Here is a 20174-nt window from a genome sequence, read left to right on the forward strand (position 1 = left end):
GTCGGAGGGATTGTGCCTCTGGGTGGTACAGTACAAGTATCTGAGGTTGTAAGATATACTGCTGGAAGGCATAAATCCATTCTCGTTGGCATGGATTAGGTTCAGCATATATGGTAGTAGTCTAAGAGCCATCACCTTGCTTAATATTTTAAAGTCAGTGTTGAGCATGGAGAGGGGCCTGCAATCTTTTACCCCAGCATCAGGGGCTGCAGTCTTGGTGAGTGGGATCCCCAGTGCATCACACTTGCTCTCTGACAAATAACCCACCTGGAGCGACTCCGCATACAAGGTAACCAATCTTGGAACCAGTTCGGTCCCAAACCTCCGATAAAACTCCGCCGGATTGCCATCCTGGCCAGGAGTTTTCCCATTAGCCATAGTGGCGACGGCTCCCTGCACCTCCTGCAGGGTCACAGGTCCTCCCAATTCCTCTCTTGCCTCTGTATTTAAAATGCGGAGGATTAACGGGTCAAGGAAAGAACTGATAAGCGCGCTGGGGGCAGAGGGAGCGGCATAGAGTGTCTTATAATAGTACCTAAACAGACCATTGATCTCCTCCGGGTCATGGACAGTGAAGCCAGCAGCAGTCCGAACACATAGAACTGGGGACTCATGTATTTCCGGCCTAATCAACCAGGCCAACAATCGGCCAGCTTCTCCCTCCCTCTTTGCACCCTGTCCATATATGTGTTATAGTCGTAAGACCTGAGTCTTTCCAAGGTGTCAGTGTAACTAGTGTGGTCCTGACCATATTGTCCCTGGAGGTTGTCCAGTGCCCGGATTTCTTCCTCCCTAGCCAACAAGTCCTTGTGGAGGACCTTACACACTCCCACAGTTTGCCCCACACAGTGTCCTCCCACCGGATCACTGACATAATATCGATGACACAAATATAGACTTACCAATATATCGAGGAAAAAATAGAGAATGCAAAAGTATCGAATCCCTATCTCCAAACAGGTAAGTACAAAAATATCTAATCAAAAATATCGTTTTAAAAAATATAGTTATTCAAAATATCAATTTTTTTTAATGTCTTAAAAGTAATTGAAAATTAATGAAATAATAAACATAATTAACTTAAACATACTTAAAATACTTGAATAACCTAGAAATTAATAAATAATTAATGTAACTTAAAAAAAACATACAATTTAATTTTTTAATACACACATATATATATATATATATATATATTTATATATATATATATATATATATGAACATAATATTAATAAAACATATACAATATTTTTACCGTAGGAGATCGGGAGGGTGAAATTTACTATTACCACTCCAGTGAGTGCAACAGTAGGGACAGCGTTGGACAGCGGGAGGGTAAAAATTACTATTACCACTCCAGTGAGTGCAACAGTAGAGAAAGCGTTGGATAGCGTAGGGGTAAAAATTAGTAATCCCACTCTAGTGAGTGCAACAGTAGGGAAAGCATTGGACAGCGGGAGCGTAAAAATTACTATTCCCACTCCAGAGAGTGCCAGAGTAGGGAAAGCGTTGGATAGCGTAGGGGTCAAAATTACTATTCCCACTCCGGTGACTGCAACGGTAGGGAAAGCGTTGGATAGCGTAGGGGTAAAAATTACTATTCCCACTCCAGAGAGTGCAACAGTAGGGAAAGCTTCGGATAGCGGGAGGGTAATAATTACTATTCCCACTCCAGTGAGTGCAACAGAAGGGAAAGCGTTAGATAGGGGGAGGGTTAAGAATTAATATACCCACTTCAAGGAGTACAACAGTAGGGAAAGCGTTGGATAGCGTAGGGGTAAAAATTACTATTCCCACTCCAGTGAGTTCAACAGTAGGGAAAGCGTTGGATAGCGGGAGGGTAAAAAATACTATTCCCACTCCAGAGAGTGCAACAGTAGGGAAAGCATTGGATAGCGTAGGCGTAAAAATTACTGAGTGCAACAGTAGGGAAAGCGTTGGATAGCATAAGAGTAAAAGTTGCTATTCCCACTCCAGTGAGTGCAACAGTAGGGAAAGCGTTGGATAGCGTAGTGGTAAAAATTATTATTCCCACTCCAGTGAGTGCAACAGTAGGGAAAGCGTTGGATAGCGGGAGGGTAAAAATGACTATTCCCACTCCAGAGAGTGCAACAGTAGGGAAAGCGTTGGATAGCAGGAGGGTAAAAATTACTATTCCCCCTCCAGAGAGTACAACAGTAGGGAAAGTGTTGGACAGCGTAGAAGTAAAAATTACTGTTCCCACTCCAGTGAGTGCAACAGTAGGGAAAGCGTTGGATAGCGGAAGGGTAAAAATTACCATTCCCACTCCAGAGAGTGCAACAGTAGGGAAAGCGTTGGATAGCGTAGGGGTAAAAATTACTATTCCCACTCCAGTGAATGCAACAGTAGGGAAAGCGTTCGATAGCGTAGGAGTAAAAATTACTATTCCCACTTCAGTGAGTGCAACAGTAGAGAAAGCGTTGGATAGCGTAGGGGTAAAAATTACTATTCCCACTCCAGAGAGTGCAACAGTAGGGAAAGTAAATACTTCATATATGAATACAAATATATTAAATATTAATACCAATGACAAATTAATTAAAAGTAATTACCAATTTAATATAATATGATAATTAATCAATTAAAAATACAAATACAAATTAATTATTAAAACTAATTTCTTATTAATACAAATTAATTAACAATTAACAATTAAAAAATAATTCAGAATAATTCAAAATAAATACCAATAAATAAATTGTTGACTGTATTCTGTCATTCGATATTTTGTCCATTCTATATTTTGAATTCGATATTACTGCAATTCTATTCGATATATTTGCTGATTATATTCTGTCCATTCGATATTTTGTCCATTCTATATTTTTAATTCGATATTACTGCAATTCTATATTTTTAACTCGATATTTTGACTGTATACCCCTCCCACCACCACCTTAAACGCTTCCCACTCTATTAATGCAGAGGAAGTGGAGTGTTCATTTCCAGTAAAGAACTCTCCTACGAGGGAGTGCAAGGTGCTAGTAAACAGTGCATCTTCTAGAGACATAGGATTGAGATGCCATGTAGGTATGGGAAGTCTATCTCCATGCGGCCTGTATGTCAGCAGCAATGGGCTGTGATACGACAGGGTCCGCCCTAGATATTCCATACCCATGATAAAACCGCTGAGGGAGAGGGAGCACCAAAAGGCGTCTAGTCATGTGTGCAGTTGGTGCATTGGGGAGTAAAATGAGTATTCTCATGTCTCTCCATGTTGGATTCTTCAAATATCTTTCAATTCCCAATGTGACATCCACTCCCCAATCCAGGCATTACTCGTCGGGTTTTAGTCCCGTGTAAGGGAGGGTGAGAACAGTCCAAGTCTACCTCTATCACTATATAAAAATCACCCCCCATTATAACCTGTCCTAGCATCATGTCCGCTATTTGAGTAGAACGGTTGGCCATATAGCCTCCTCATAAGAAAGACATATCTGCCCTCCTTATCTATTATGGACCATGTCAGCTCAAAGGGTCCCCTGGGTCTAACCCAGACTAACACCCCTGTGCATACGCTGAGAAAGATGTAGCATGGACCTGGCCTCCCCAAAGCCTACACATTATTTCTACCTATGCTTGAAGTAGATGTGCATTCCTGCAGGAGAGCTATCTGCAATCCCTGTCTCTTTAAATAATTATGTATGTTATGGCGTTTGGACATGGACCCCATCCCCTGAATGTTCCACGTAAGGAACTACAGTGCTTGGCAGTGTGTCGACATCACAGGTGAGGCAGTCCATTCCCTTCCACCACCCTTCAACCCCCCTCCCAATCCAGTTAAACGGAAAAGCAGTCAGTTATCCGCTCTACAAATATGCCAAGCCTTGCACAATAAAAAACAACAGAAAAAAGGTTCCCAACATGGACCAAATCCCCATTCCCCGAGCAATGGGGCAACTGCTGTCCGCCCTAACCCTTCATATGACTATATAAGACAATCAAGGCCCAAACCAGCTACGGTAATGTCCTTCAGAGGATGGTGGCTTCATTCGATATCTCTCAAGAGCGTGTCAAATATCAGGGCCTTTGCCGTGCACCATCCTCAATATTAGTCCAACGAGGGCCATATCGCTCCTCAGGCTCAAGGAGAGTCCGCTGCTACCGCAACGGCAAGGCACCAAGCCAGTGCCATTCCTCAGTACAGGCTCAGCTATATGATCTCATATGCAGTTTTTGGGGTTACTTGTGGCATGTTGAGGCTGTCTCCATTAGAGGAGTCTGAGTCCAAACCCCAAGTGCCCCTGAGCGACCATGACTCCGCTACAGAGTGGGACTAATCTTTCCACACAATCCCAGCCACTGCCTGGTGTACCGCTGCCCTTTCTCGCTCTGTCTGTGAGAGACACTTTCCAGCCCGCCTATTGCGGCGGGTCAGCGCCTGTTTTTGCCCACCCGAGGGGTCTCGGTTTTATACTATTCCAATCAGTCCCATGCAGTTGAAGCGTCTTCCCAGAAATGTGTCTTTCCATCCACTACTTGGGCAGGAAAAGTAAGAGAGTACTGAAAGCCTTCTGATCTCAGTGCCTTCTTAACTTCCAAGAAGCAGGCGAGATTTTGTTGCACTTCAAGGGTATAGTCCGGGAATATGGAGACAAGAATGTAAATGACTTCAAATTGGCTATTTGATCATGCCTAGTGCAGTAAGATGTAATGCAATAACCAGGCCACTACTGGTCTCAGGGGTTGGCCCGGCACCTGCGGGCGCGCTGGGACCCGGTGCCCTCTCCAGGGTGTAGAACTGTGTTAGCCCCTCCGGTGCAACCACTGTGCAGAGCCATGGTTCCAAATAGGCCATAATGTTGCCATTTTCAACCTCCTCTGGAAGGCCCAAAATGCGGATGTTGTTTCTTCGGCTACACCCTTCACTATTTTCTGCCCCGCGCTCCAATGTTTTAACCCTGTCCTGCCGCTCTGCGACCTGTTTGACCATCGCCTGGTGGGCCGGGGACAGCTCCTCAAGGCTCGAGACCACCACTTTCACCTTTTCGTTGAGCTTCTTGTGCTCCGCACGGAGTAGGCCAAAGTCCACCGACACTGTGCTCATATCTTGAAGCAGTGTCTCTTTTGAGTCTAAGATTGCCTCTAGAATCTTAGCCAGTTGTTGTTGTATGAGTTCTTCAAGCTGCTGATCCCCGCATTGCTCTGCACCTGCTCCCATTGTCCCTCCTGTTGTTCTGTGGCAGTCTCCACTGGTTTTACCCTATGTTTGCCCATTTTTGCCGCTCGGGTATGATATTCTCCTAGGGTGTCCCTGATGTCGCCTCTGCTCGGCCCTCACAAGGGTGCCCACCACCTTAACGCAGGAATGTAGTACTCTGTTGTCGACGGGTGCACGCAGGGGGGACCCTGCTGGTCTGCAACACTTAAGGGTTCAGCACAGTGCGCCGCAGTCCCCACAGCATTAACTTGCCTCTCTCTCCCGTGGCTCCCACGTTCCAGGTGGCAGGCCTCAGTCAGGCAATGGCCAGGTCCACCAGCTCTGTGCTGCGGTATCCAAGGTAGTGAGTTCTGGGAATATGTGGGCACATGCATCAACCTATTTAGGAAGTGCAAACGGTGCGAATCGGTAAATTCGTCCGTTTGCGCTTCCTAAATACGTTTTTGGGATGCATGAAACAGAGTTTCAAAATTCGCTATTTTTTGCATTTCTTAAAAATGCGAATGCATTTAAGGAATCGCATTTGTGCGATTCCTTAAATGCAAAGCATCCATTTTTAAAAAATAGCGAATTTTGAAATAGGAAGTGCAAATTAACACGAGGTTGACCCTCGTGTTAATTTGCAAAAATCTTTAAAAAAGCAAAAAAATGCATTTTTTAAACTTTCATGTTACAGGCACACATGTCCTTAGGACATGTGTGTGTGAAACATGCACTTTAAAATACATTTCAGGGGTGCAGGGGGGGGGGTCCTTTGGACCCCCCTCTGCACCCTTGCAAAGCATCAACAAATTGCGAGTGCAAAAAAAAAGAAATGCAAAACGGCATTGATTCCTATGGGCCTCTAGGCCCATAGGAATCAATGTAATGCCATTCCTTAATTGCGATTCGCAATTAAGGAATCGCAATTTCCGAAAATTAAGAAATCCTAAAAACGTTTAGGATTTCTTGATGCATAGGATTTTGCAATTCCTAAATTGCGATTCCTTAGTTTTCGCAATTTAGGAAGTGGAAAATCCTACAATGATGCATGTGGGGGTAAGTGGCTCTCACCTGCTTTGCACCAGTCACTTTTCCGTGGCTCAAGGCCTCTTCTTTACTTCATTCCGTCTCTGGGCTGCCCAGACCAGGTGTCTCAATGGGGCTCCTCCAAGGTGCCACCCACCGAGTCTCATGGCCATAGATCATCCCACTGCAGCCGCCCGGTCCAGGGGGCACAGCCAAGCAGGGCCCCACCCCAAAGCAGGGCAACTCGCCGCACTCAACTATGGACAGCCGCACAGACCAGGCCTCTCAAGCACAGGACCCAGACCGGGAGCCACCGCCAGCTCTCTTGCAGCTCTACATCAAGCCACCACACCACTTGGTTCGCAGTAACTCTTGCCTCCACGTGTCTTTTCAAATCTCGGGCAGGATAAGGCTGGATGGAGGCTGCGGGCGCAAATCAGGCACACTGCTCCTCGGATCTGTCACCTGGCCCACCTTTGGGTCTGCGATCTCCCCAGGTCTGGGCCCGACGTTCTTTTGCGTTCGTGGTCTAACTGCCTAGCTTTGTCCCCCAGGGGGGCCACAGTGCCACCGATCTCGCCCGGCCTACGCCGCCTCCACAGCAACTGGCTCAGGTCCCCAGTGGGTACGCGGTCAGCCGTCCAGGGCCAAAATCCACCTCTGCAGTCCATTCATTTCTCTCTGCATTGGTAGGCTCCGGGACCGGCTCGTCCCAGTCCCCAGACCGACATCCGACCCGACAAGCTCTTTCTAGCAGGGCCTGGTCAGAGTCATGCGCAGGGTCCGACCATTCCATCAAAACTCGATTTCCGGGCTGCCGTGGTTCCCCTCCAGTGGTGGCAGACCCCCCTGTGGCAGCGTGGCGTTTGGTACAGCATAAGGCCACCTGATGCAGTGTCTTAAGGGAATAATTACCAGGTCAGTGCAGAGCCTCTCACTCATGTGTCCGCCATTGCTGGCTGCTAAGCCACGCCCTGAATATTTGACTTGTTTTGAGCACTGGAGAAGGTGAGTTTATGTTCGCTGTAGCCCTGATTCCACTACAAGCCCCTTCGTCCACCACCAGACAATCCCTGTCCTTTTATCTCACTCTTCCAGGTTCCAACTTTCTCCCTTTGTCACAGTCTTTTTTCTTCAACTTCTAGCATATTTCCTCCCTTTTGTGTGCTCCTCTCTCTCGTGTGCTGGATCAAAGTTTAAGAGATATAACTCATTGTCCTCAGAATAGAGTGCTGGTGAGTCCCACCTGCTACCACTGGTTCAAATTAACCACTGATAGTGTTCCAAGCCCACAGACACCAATTGGAAACAAGAGAGAATCACTTGAGAACTTGTTGGTGACCCCTACCCTCGCCTTGTGAAAAGTCCTGCAAATGGTACACAAATAATTACCTGGCCCACCACTTATCAACATCGTTTTAGAAGGGGCAGTTCTGGGGTTGTGTGAGGCGAATAAAGATACACAACCCTAACAACTGTATGAAGTCACCATCCACATGTGGGTGCTTTAGGTTTTTATTTTCTGATGTTACTGAACAGATTTAGAACCACTCTATGTACAGCAATACTTTTATAGATGGTAGACTATCTATATTCTTACATGTGTACTCTGATTCAGGATAAAAAAAAACGGCTTAAAAAGTGTGATAAAAAGAGCGATTAGCTCAATACTTTTCTAAAGTTGGATCTCTCAACAGCCAGTTGGAAAGCTGGATGTGTCATAGGTCAATTTACCCATTCTAAGGTCTGGAAAAAGGCTACATTCAGGAATGATTCACCAGGTCACTTTTTAGTATCAAGGTATGTGATTTCAACAGAAAGTGTAAATATGAGATTAGATAGCAAGTTTGAGGATTATGACAAAAGTCTATCTTTCATCGGGGTCAATGAGAACAGAGTTATCTGCTACGGGTGCAACGCAGCATAGCCAATAGCTTATATAATGTTTAATTTTATCATCCTTTTTACAGATTATTTTCTACGAGGACAGAAACTTTGGTGGCCGCTCTTATGAGTGCAATTCTGATAGTGCAGACCTGCACTCCCACCTCAGTCGCTGCAACTCCCTCCGTGTTCAAAATGGAAACTGGATGCTTTATGAGCACCCCAACTACAGAGGGCGCCTGTACTATCTGAGGATGGGGGAGTACCCCGAGTACCAGCGGTGGATGGGATACAATGACTCTATCAGGTCCTGTCGAATGATCCCTGAAGTAAGTCCAGGTTCATCCCATATGCTTTCAGCTTTTTTAACAACTTTATTTTGGTTTTTAAAGACACAAATATTGGAAATGTATATTTTATGCTTCTGTCTTAAATAGGTCACTAATGCAACAAGTGCTTTTCTAGAGCATCCACATTTCTATGTCTCTCTCCAAACAGTTTTGATAATTAAAGCCCTGCACATCCTTTTTAGTATGGAGGGAGATGTATCAAAATCCATTGATCAACCATGACACCCTGTTCTTTTACGTATGCACGTATGTTTGTGGTATTTATATAGTGTGCCCGTAGCTGAAAAGCAGAAGAGCGCTGTATATGGTATAAAGCAAAGACTCAGTCTACGTGTGGAATGGAGGGGTAGTAGTTGGTTTCAAGAGGCAAATCGTACTGTTGCTGCATCATGAGGGAGTGCTCTTTAAAGAGGTGTACCTAAAGCTGTTTCCCAAACTTAAGCAGGATTGGACAGTTCTGATGCTAATGAGGTTGTTGGTCCAAAGGCTGGCCATCTAATCTGAATCACATATTTTTGGGAGATTGTTGGAAGCCGGAGTCCCTGCCCCACACCACTGTCACCAAATGCGAGACCCGGGACTCCTCACTTAACGTTACGCCAAGTAAGGACACCGTTTGAGATATTCCAGCTCACCCCCTTAGTAGCTTGGCACAAGCAGCCAGGCCCATCCACAAGGCACAAGTATACAGTATGTGTAACCACACCCACAGCAACCCCCTGCTGACACCACAAATGGACTCCACACAAGTTTGATAAAAACGAGTATAAACTTTATATAAAAAGATATACGATCAGACCACACGATACAAAGACCAACATATAATAAAGGGTAATATTCGTTCCGGCTGGCTGGTAGGTTCAAATCCCAACCATCTCTTTCAAAATGCTATGCTGGTCGCAATGCTAGAATCACACACGTTGCAATGGACAAACAATAGTGCACTGCGTAACAATACAATGCTGTGCTGGGCAAAGGCGAAATAATACAGTGCGTAATGATACACCCCAGTAACTTGCAATGGGAGAAATAAATAAGGCAATGCGTCCAGCTACAATCATGTACTACGCAATGAAGGAATAATGCAATGCGTCACACCCCAATCACGTACTTTGCAACGAAGAAATAATGCAATGTGGGCCACTACAATCATGTACTTTGCAATTAAGGAATAATGCAATGCGTAGCTACAATCATGTACTTTGTAATGAAGAAATAATGTAATGCGGGCCGCTGCAATCCTGTACTTTGCAATGGAGAAATATGCACTGCATAGCGCTACAACCGTGTACTTCATAATGCAGAAATAATGTCAGGCGTCCCAAGACAGTCCAGCAGTTCGTTAGCAGCAATATTGGCAATGTGTATTACGACAATCAACCTCTTCGGTAACAGTTGCTCCCCACATGTTTCAACGATGACATATAGTGCAGCTTCTTACTCTGACCTCAGTACTGCCACTCCTTTCGTCAGTACGGGCCCCAATGTGAGCCGAAGGAAAGGCTCACGTCGTCAGAAGGACTGAGAGGCCGAGAGAGTGTTCCTCCGAGCCCGCACCCCGCCCAGGTAGTGATCCGCGTTACCTGGGGGCGCCACCCCACTCTCCTCTCCTCCTTCAGTGAACTGGGCCTTCAGTGCAGAACTTTATCAATGGGCCTCAGCCTGGCAGCTCAGCTCCTCCGGGGCTGCCGTTACGGGCCGCAACTGTTAGTAAGGTCTCAGGCAGCCATAGGGCACACATACCCCACGCCCCTGAGATTACTTTACTCCGGGTGCACGTTCACCACAGCACCCTTCGGGTCTCCTCTGGCACGAAGTCACACACACAACGCTGATGGGACTCCACGTCGACTCCGAGTGTACGCTCACCAGGCACTCCTTTCTGCAGTCTCAGTTGGCACCAAGACACGCACACCTCGCTGCATAGACTCACTTTCTTCCGGTGCACACAATGATCAGCCAATCACCTCCACAGTCCCAGGTTGCACCAAAGCACGCACACTGCTTCACTGAGACTTACGCCAACTCCAGTGCCTCTATATCCAGGTGCTCTTCACCAACGCCTTTGGCTGCACCACGACACGATACCCTGTCCGAGCCTCACTTCTCTTCCGGTGCACTCGATGACCAGGTGCTCTTCACCAATGCCTCGGGTGCACCCCGACTCGCACCCTGCGCATCCGAGACTCACTCCACTTCTGCTGCACACGTTGATCAGGCGCTCCTCACCAACACCTTCTGTGCACCACAACACGCACCCTGCACGTCCGAGACTCACTCCACCTCCGATGCACATGTGGACCAGGTGCTCTTCACTAACCTCTGGGGTGCACCAAGATACGCACCCAGAGCATCTGAGACTCATTTCACCTTCGATGCACACGTTAGCCAGGCAGTCTTCACTCGTGCCTCCTGTGCACCATGACACGCACCCATCGCGTCTGAGTCTCACTCCTCCGTGTGTCCAAGATCACAGGGCACACCTTCCGAGGGTCTCAAGCTGCCACAACACGCACCCACCACGTCACTTGAAACTTCTCCAGAAACTTTTATGTTCCTGTATTTCCAAACAGGGAGCCAGCTTACCTCGGGCCCTTGGGGTAACAAGACATAGCACAAAGCAGTCTTTGTCAAGCAGGGTGGCCCAGTGCACCAAGCACTGTCCCAACAGCCTCTTCACTGGTTAAAACAGCAAACTGCAGACCAGCCCCAGATCACGAAGCAAGGGTTGGTCCTTCCCCAGCAGTCTCTTCGGTTGTTCCTTCCTTAGCAGAGGTTCCTTTTAACCACAAAATGGGTCCAAGCCTTTTCAGTCTCAATCCATTTCTGTTCCATTCCAACGTTCAGGCGTCTCAGCTCTCATAGTTATACCCCTAAATGTCTTTTAAGTTCATTGTGCTCAGGGGTCCCTGACACCTGCCTAAATCACTTCTGGGTGTCACTCTCCCAGTGTCAACTTTCTCCCTTTGATACTGGGTGTCTGGATCCTTAATCACTCAGAATGAGACGGGTCAATTGTTTTATAGCAGCAACCCAGGCGTCTTCATCGCCCAGGGCTTCTCCTCGCCTACTCTCAGATGCAGGTCAGCCTGGTGGCATCTCAACCCCTTCCTTGGGTCAAGACCTCCCCCAGCTCCGCTCTCCTCTCAGATCCAGACAGTCAATCCACATTCAACAGAGACGCACAGAAATGCTTAAAGCACAAAACTCAGCCACTTTCCAAAAGAGTGGTTTCTGAACACACAGTGACAAAAGCACCTTCATACATACTAAACTTCACCTCTGTATTTCACAATTATAGGAAACTAGGCTAACAAAACACAATACCCAGCCTCCCCCATTCTGTCCTATGGGCAGGATGGCCTTTCACCAGTGAAAAACGAAATGGAGTGTTTTTAACTGTCAGGCCATAGCACACACCTCAGTATATGTCCTGTCTTTTACTTACACTGCACCCTGCCCAGGGGTTACCAGGACCTACCAAAGGGGTGCCTACTGTGTATGCAAAAGAGAAAGTAAGGCCTGACAAGTGATTGCACTGGTCAGGCCAACATGCACGCAGGCCCTACACTGCAGGCTGGAGTTTCCGTCTCCGTGCACCTTTGCATTACTAGCCCTGGCACTCACAGTGTACTTCACTAGGGACTTTACTAGTAAGGCAAACATACCAATCATGGCCAACCAATTACTATTACAATTTACACAGGTAACACTTGTACTTTGACACTGATCAGCAGTGGCAAAGTACCCAAAGCATCTAAATTGGCAACTCTGTCAGGAAAACGGTCTAGGGGGAAAGCAAAATGTTTAGGGAACTTTAGCCAAAAAGGCCAAGTCCCACAGAGATGGACTATAGAACAGCATTAAATTGTTAATTTTGTATAATATGATCAGACCTGAGTCTATTTACAGTGTGTTGGGCAGGTACTATCTACTACAGGTTGGATTTTGTGAGTAAATAAATCATAGCAACTATTTATCAAAAACCTTTGAAAACATGCAGGAATAAATTGTAGAGATTGTGTAAGATACACATGACTTGTCCTTATGGAGTAGTGTGGCTCACTGGTTAGAGGCGGCAGGCCTGAGAGCAGAAGTCAGCCTGGGACCAGGGTTCAATTCCTGATGCGGCAGGGTCGTGGACCTTGGTCAGCGGACTCGATAATTCTCGCTTCGGTGCTTACTCTAATCAGGGGTTCCACTCGGCAACTCTGGGCATTAGCTTGCCTAATCTCCACAACGGCCCCACCAATTCCGGGGATGCCTGGCTCCACCTTGGGGACTCCCGGCAAGGGACCATCCCACAGGGAAAGCCAGGACGGGTTCCCCAGAGTTATACAGCGCCGGGACGCCCCGTTGCTGGGGCAGCTGTGCGCTTTACAAGTATACTACATTTACATTTACATTTACATTTATGTAGCCAACAAGGCACATATATACTGAGAGGTCTGTATTCTGACTGTGCTAACATGATCTTTAAATATACAACAAACACATTGATGGCATATATTTGCCTCTCTGACTCTTTCCTGTCCAGTCTCAAGTGTGAAGTGCTCCCTAGTAGAATGGAAAGAGTAGCTGGGGAAGGACAACTTTAGCTGTTACAGAAACTTGTATGGGAATTGAAGGCACATGTTGCAGCTAGGTACAATGAAGTCTGTATTTCCTTCCTACAAGACACAATATTGTCCTCCTTCCTGAAATGGGGTGCAAGTTAAATACTTAACACTGCTAAGGCATGGTTTAAATTGACTGTGAACTTGACTCTTGGTGTGATCAACAACATGGCACATATTTAGAGTTTGACAGATGGGATTCTCAATCACAAACATGCAGCTATCCCATCCATCACAAACATGATAGATATCCCATCCATCATATTACAAGTGCATTACAGCCTATGACAATTCAAATACAGTGGGCGGAATATCTGCATCATTAGTACCATCTCAAAATAGGCTGGATTACATCATTCAGGGCAGCATAACATCCTTTTCCTTGACCAGCAACATTATTTATAGGTCTGTCATCATATTCACCAGTATTCGGGTTACCATAATTTTAACTATATGGATGTTGTTTGCTAAATGAAAGTCATGTGTGATTGTCTTGCATTTAATTTTGTGTGGGTCAGAGTTATATTGTAAGATAGCAGAGAGCAAAGAAGCAACACCACACTCGGCAGTTTGGGTGGTCTAGATCATATATTGTAAGGACACACATTTGAAATGCAGTGCTTAATTTACAATGCAGGGTCTCTATCACCAGAAGCCAGTGTTCAGAATAGTCAAGGAATCTAAAGAATTCTCAGCATAGTCCATATAATGATTGGTAACACCGTGGAAACCTTGAAAAAGCAGTTTAGACATACCTACAATCAATGGGGTGCAGGTATCCTGTCTTTTACTTACACTGCACCCTGCCCAGGGTTACCAGGACCTACCAAAGGGGTGCCTACTGTGTATGCAAAAGAGAAAGTAAGGCCTGACAAGTGATTGCACTGGTCAGGCCAACATGCACGCAGGCTCTACACTGCAGGCTGGAGTTTCCGTCTCCGTGCGCCTTTGCATTACTAGCCCTGGCACTCACAGTGTACTTCACTAGGGACTTTACTAGTAAGGCAAACATACCAATCATGGCCAACCAATTACTATTACAATTTACACAGGTAACACTTGTACTTTGACACTGATCAGCAGTGGCAAAGTACCCAAAGCATCTAAATTGGCAACTCTGTCAGGAAAATGGTCTAGGGGGAAAGCAAAATGTTTAGGGAACTTTAGCCAAAAAGGCCAAGTCCCACAGAGATGGACTATAGAACAGCATTAAATTGTTAATTTTGTATAATATGATCAGACCTGAGTCTATTTACAGTGTGTTGGGCAGGTACTATCTACTACAGGTTGGATTTTGTGAGTAAATAAATCATAGCAACTATTTATCAGAAACCTTTGAAAACATGCAGGAATAAATTGTAGAGATTGTGTAAGATACACATGACTTGTCCTTATGTAGCCAACAAGGCACATATATACTGAGAGGTCTGTATTCTGACTGTGCTAACATGATCTTTAAATATACAACAAACAAATTGATGGCATATATTTGCCTCTCTGACTCTTTCCTGTCCAGTCTCAAGTGTGAAGTGCTCCCTAGTAGAATGGAAAGAGTAGCTGGGGCAGGACACCTTTAGCTGTTACAGAAACTTGTATGGGCATTGAAGGCACATGTTGCAGCTAGGTACAATGAAGTCTGTATTTCCTTCCTACAAGACACAATATTGTCCTCCTTCCTGAAATGGGGTGCAAGTTTAATACTTAACACTGCTAAGGCATGGTTTAAATTGACTGTGAACTTGACTCTTGGTGTGATCAACAACATGGCACATATTTAGAGTTTGACAGATGGGATTCTCAATCACAAACATGCAGCTATCCCATCCATCACAAACATGATAGATATCCCATCCATCATATTACAAGTGCATTACAGCCTATGACAATTCCAATACAGTGGATGGAATATCTGCATCATTAGTACCATCTCAAAATAGGCTGGATTACATCATTCAGGGCAGCATAACATCCTTTTCCTTGACTAGCAACATTATTTATAGGTCTGTCATCATATTCACCAGTATTCGGGTTACCATAATTTTAACTATATGGATGTTGTTTGCTAAATGAAAGTCATGTGTGATTGTCTTGCATTTAATTTTGTGTGGGTCAGAGTTATATTGTAAGATAGCAGAGAGCAAAGAAGCAACACCACACTCGGCAGTTTGGGTGGTCTAGATCATCATATTGTAAGGACACACATTTAAAATGCAGTGCTTAATTTACAATGCAGGGTCTCTATCACCAGAAGCCAGTGTTCAGAATAGTCAAGGAATCTAAAGAATTCTCAGCATAGTCCATATAATGATTGGTAACACCGTGGAAACCTTGAAAAAGCAGTTTAGACATACCTACAATCAATGGGGTGCAGGTATCCTACCTGATGTGATGTGTCCCCTTGTTATCCATTCTTAATTTATCTGCTTTTGGTAATAGAAGAAATAACTCCAGTTAGATAATTCATCTTCTGGTAAAACATATCTTTATAGTGTATGCTGTCAAGCTATCTTTCTGTTTGATGAAAAGAATATAATACAGTTTCCTTTTCAGAATGAGACGTGAAATAACATTCTGTATAAATACTGTATGAATATATACAGGGTGTTTCTATAGCATTTTAGTGAAAAACACGTGTTTTGTAAGTGGATCAGTTGTATGTCAGAATATTGAGTAAAACAATATATTGATGTGTGGAAATAAACGTAAATGTCATGAATATAAGGTACATAGATGTACAATTCTTAACTTTACATCTATGTTATATTTAAAGTAACATATATTGTCAAAATACATATGTGTGAATCAAAGAGGAGCTAATCAATGCTTACCGATATATACTTACCTTCATACTTTCACAATAATTTAATAGCAGTTATTTAGAACCTGATATTTTGCCATCATGATATTTTAAAACTCGATATTCCAGTGGTATGCCATGTTGATCTAAAAATTGATCTTTTGCATCTCTTCTTTTCTTTTCACTTTCTCAGTACCGTGGCACCTTCCGGATCAGGCTGTATGAGGAAAGTGACTTCGAAGGGCAGATGATGGACTTCACAGATGACTGCCCAAATGTCTATGACCGATTCCACTTCAATGACATCCACTCCTGTAATGTGTTTGAGGGGCACTGGATTTTTTATGAAGAGCCCAACTATAGAGGACGTCAATACTACCTGAGGCCTGGGGAGTACAGGAGATACACCGACTGGGGAGCCATGAGCCCCAGGGTTGGTTCCTTCAGAAGAATGGGATATTTGTAAACTACTGTAGGTAGTAACTTTGTTTAGATTGTATTAATAAAACTTAAAATACCTTGATTTCAAAGTGTATTTTTCTTCCTTTCAACAGTTGAAAATTAAGATCCTCACTGCTTTTCTTAAAACATATGTAATCTATATAGTTGCTTTTGAAAGGTGGTTACTTATTAGATGTAGGTAGGTACCTACCACTAGTAAAAAGGCCATAATCACAATATAAGGTCCAGTCACGGTCTCAATAAATTATTCCCTGGCTCAGCCCTTGGTAGCTGGCTGCGAATAGGCAGGCTTAACTTAGGAGACAAGGGTTTAAAGCAATTAAAAAACAGCAATACGTTACATACATAAGACACAACACACAATAGAAATCCAACAGCAATTCATAAAAATTGGAAATATTTTTATGATTTAAATGACACTAAAATTCAAAAAAGTCAACTGTAGGAAACCGGAGATGTGAATTTTTAAACAAACACTTTTTAGTGACTAAGGGCCAGATGTAGGAGCCTAAATACCGGTCGGTAACGGCCGATTTCAGCCATTACCGACCGGTATTTAAGAATCGGCATGTAGGGGCATTCATTTTACAGATTCGGTAAATTTACCGAATCTGTAAAATACTGAATCAGTAATTTTACCGATTCGGTAAATCTAAATGTAGGTGGGACTCTTCTGAGTCCCAAAGGCCATACAGAATCGGTATTTTACCACCCAATTCAATTGGGTGGTAAAATACCGAATCCAGGTGTGCATGCACATGTGTGCATGCACACCTATGCCATGTGACACACAGACCTGCCCCTAGGGCATGTCTGTGTGCCACATGTCACACGTGCCTGAATTCGGGGTGCTAGAGGGTGTCAAAGTGACACCCCCTGCACCCTTGCAACATTCGGTATTTACCGATTCGGTAAATACCGAATCGGTATTTCCCATTGATTCCTATGGGCTTCACAGCCCATAGGAATCAATTGGGAATACCGATTCGGTATTTACCGAATCGGTAAATACCGAATGTTTCCGATTCGGTATTCCAAGTTAAAAAATTACCTACATATCACCCCTTCATATTTACCGATTCTTAAATACCGAATCGGTAAAATTCGGTATTTAAGAATCGGTAAATACGATTTACCTACATCTGGCCCTAAGCGCCATATGTATCATTCAAAATTGCGATCACAAACGCCAACATTTGCGGCTTTTGCGATTGCAATTTAGCTATGTTGAATTTATGAATGGAGAACAGCCTCGCAAAATAAGGAATAACAAATTTGCGATTCCTTATTTTGCGATTGCATTTAAGGAATCGCAAATTGCGATTCTTCAAATGCAATGTAAGAGGCCCACAAAAAGTGCAATTTGGCCATAAGGAATCGCAAATTACCACCAACTTCAAGTTAGTGGTAATTTGCGATTTCTTTAAAAAATGCACCTTCTTGCATTTTTCAAAGTGCCATGTGGCGCACATACATGCCCTAGGTGAATGTATGTGTGCCACATGTGCACACATGCACATTTCAGGGATGCAACACGCTGTCCTTTTGACACCCTGGCACCCTTGAAATTGCATACTCAATTTGCAATTCTCTAATTGAGAATCGCAAATTGAGAATGTCTTCCATTCATTCCTATGGGTCTCATTGCTATGGGCCTCTAGGCCCATAAGAATGAATGGGGAGGTATTCCTTAATTGCGATTCGCAATTTGCAATTCACAATTAAGGAATATGTAGGATTCACAAACTTATTTGCAAATCCTACATACATGGTGTTTTGCGATTCTTGAATAGCGATTCAAAAGTGCCACTTTGGGGCATCTGTACATGCTGGACCCAGGTTTTTCCATTGCTGTTTCACTGCACATCCTCACATTTCTCCTCCTTACCATCTCTGAAGATAAAGTTGTTACCTGTTGCATGACACCTTGGTCCTTCAGCTCCTTCCCCCATTAAACAAATGCCAGCACTTCAGAAGACCTTTTTCTATTTCTTATACATACAGTAAAAAAAAGCTTACTATTAGGAAATGAGCAACATGATGCACACATGTAGGATTGTCCTGTTATTTCCTTGTAAAGATTATGGGGTTGTGTTCTTGATAAACCATTTCTAGTTCGTAGTCTTTTTGAACCATTCAACGTATGAGTGGTCTATGTGATACGTTTCATTGAGTACCAGCCTGATTAAGAAGGAGGTCGGCTGGGGTTGTTCATCAATTAGAGAGACTCATCAAGGGGACCTGTGCTTTCTGCCCAAAGGGAGACTATGGCTACCAAATAAACACAGTAAACACAAGGAGATGATGGACAGAGCGCTGAAAGTTTTCAGACACTCACCCCCAGTCACAGATCTGGGTTGAATCCATCATCATTCTTTAGCGCACTTCACCACCCCAGTTCAGACCCAGTCATATGCAAATCAGTCTTGACCCTGTTCCTTTGGGGAGCAGTCCTGCCCGAACTGACAAGCCAGGTTTTGCCTGGACCGCAAACAAGCATCCCGGGACCTGTTTTTGGGTAAGTTTGAATCCAGTGGAAAAGTTAGCAAGAAACCCATATCTGGGCATACCCTGCAAATTTGGGATGAACAAAGTTAACACAAGGAGATGAAGGACAGAGCGTTGAAACTTTTCAGACACTCACCTTCAGTCACAGATCTTGTTTGAATCCACCATCGTTCTTTAGCTCACTTCGCCACCCCAGTTCAGACCAGCCATATTCAAGTCAGTCTTGACCCTGTTCCTCATGGTAACAGTCCATCCCAAACTGAAAAGCCAGGTCTTCACCGGACCGGAAACAAGCATCCTGAGACCGCTTTTGGGGTAACACCCCTCATCAGCCAGGCTAGCTTTGAATCCAGTGGCAGGGTGAGCAAGGGACTCACGTCTGGGCATACCTTCCCAACTTAGGGTGAACAAAGAAATCACAAGGAGATGATGGACAGAGTGCTGAAACTTTCCAGACACTCACCCCTTTTGACAGATCTGGGTTGAATCCATCATTGTTCTTTAGCTCACTTAGAGAACCCCAGTTAAGACCCAGCCATATGCAAATCAGCCTTGACTCTGTTCCTCATGAGAGCAGTCCAGCCCGATCTGCTAAGCCAGGTCTTCCCTGGAACGAAAAACAAGCATCCTTGCACCGGCAAAGTGAGCAAGGGACTCATGTCTGGGCATACCCTGCCAACTTCGGGTGAACAAAGCAAACACAAGGAGATTATGGACGATGCGCTGAAAATTTTCAGACACTCACCCCAGTCATAGATCTGGGTTGCATCCATCATCGTTCTTTAGCTCACTTCACCACTCCAGTTCACACCCAGCCATATGCAAATCATTCTTGACCAGTTTGCGCTGGACTGTTCCCATGAGGAACAGGGTTAAGACTGATTTGTGTATGGCTGGTTCATAACTGTGTTAGCATAGTGAGCAAAAGAACAATGGATTAAACCCAGTTCTGTGACTGTGGGTGAGTGGTTCAAATGTTTCAGCACTCCATTCATCTTCTTGGTGTGTTTACCAAATAAACACCACAGCTTTTTATTTGCTTCTTTCTCGCCTACATGCAACTGTGTCTGGTGCTTTTCACCACCATGGGACTCTCATAATATTTCTTGTCTTGATCCTGAAGTCCAAGCCATAGTTACACCCTGTAACCGCACAAGGGAACAATAGCTGCCCAGACACTTCAGATATTCCTCTGTATTTACATACAACTGATTTATAATTTTCCCTCAGCTGAGCAGAAAAAAATTAGTTCGGATTAGCACAGGTTCAAAAATATTAGCTGCCCTAACTAGAAGTATCAGTTTAATGAAATAGAGAATGGAACACAGCTGTTGTTTCCCAAGCATGCCTGATGTACACACACA

The 20174-nt window shown here is 44.5% G+C and overlaps 1 protein-coding gene across 1 annotated transcript in view; it reads left to right on the forward strand.

The window, feature by feature from the left end:
• The window catches only part of LOC144824601 (gamma-crystallin-1-like), a 55793-nt gene extending 39430 nt beyond the window's left edge, over nt 1-16363 (forward strand). The window contains exons 2-3 of the mRNA XM_078683654.1: nt 8164-8406; nt 16034-16363. Coding sequence (XP_078539780.1) covers nt 8164-8406; nt 16034-16306 — 516 coding nt within the window. The 3' untranslated portion in view covers nt 16307-16363. The remainder of the gene's footprint in view (nt 1-8163; nt 8407-16033) is intronic.
• Nucleotides 16364-20174: the final 3811 nt, after the last annotated feature.

Source organism: Lissotriton helveticus, chromosome 3_1 (genome assembly GCF_964261635.1).
Source record: "Lissotriton helveticus chromosome 3_1, aLisHel1.1, whole genome shotgun sequence".
NCBI classification, from domain to species: Eukaryota; Metazoa; Chordata; class Amphibia; order Caudata; family Salamandridae; genus Lissotriton; species Lissotriton helveticus.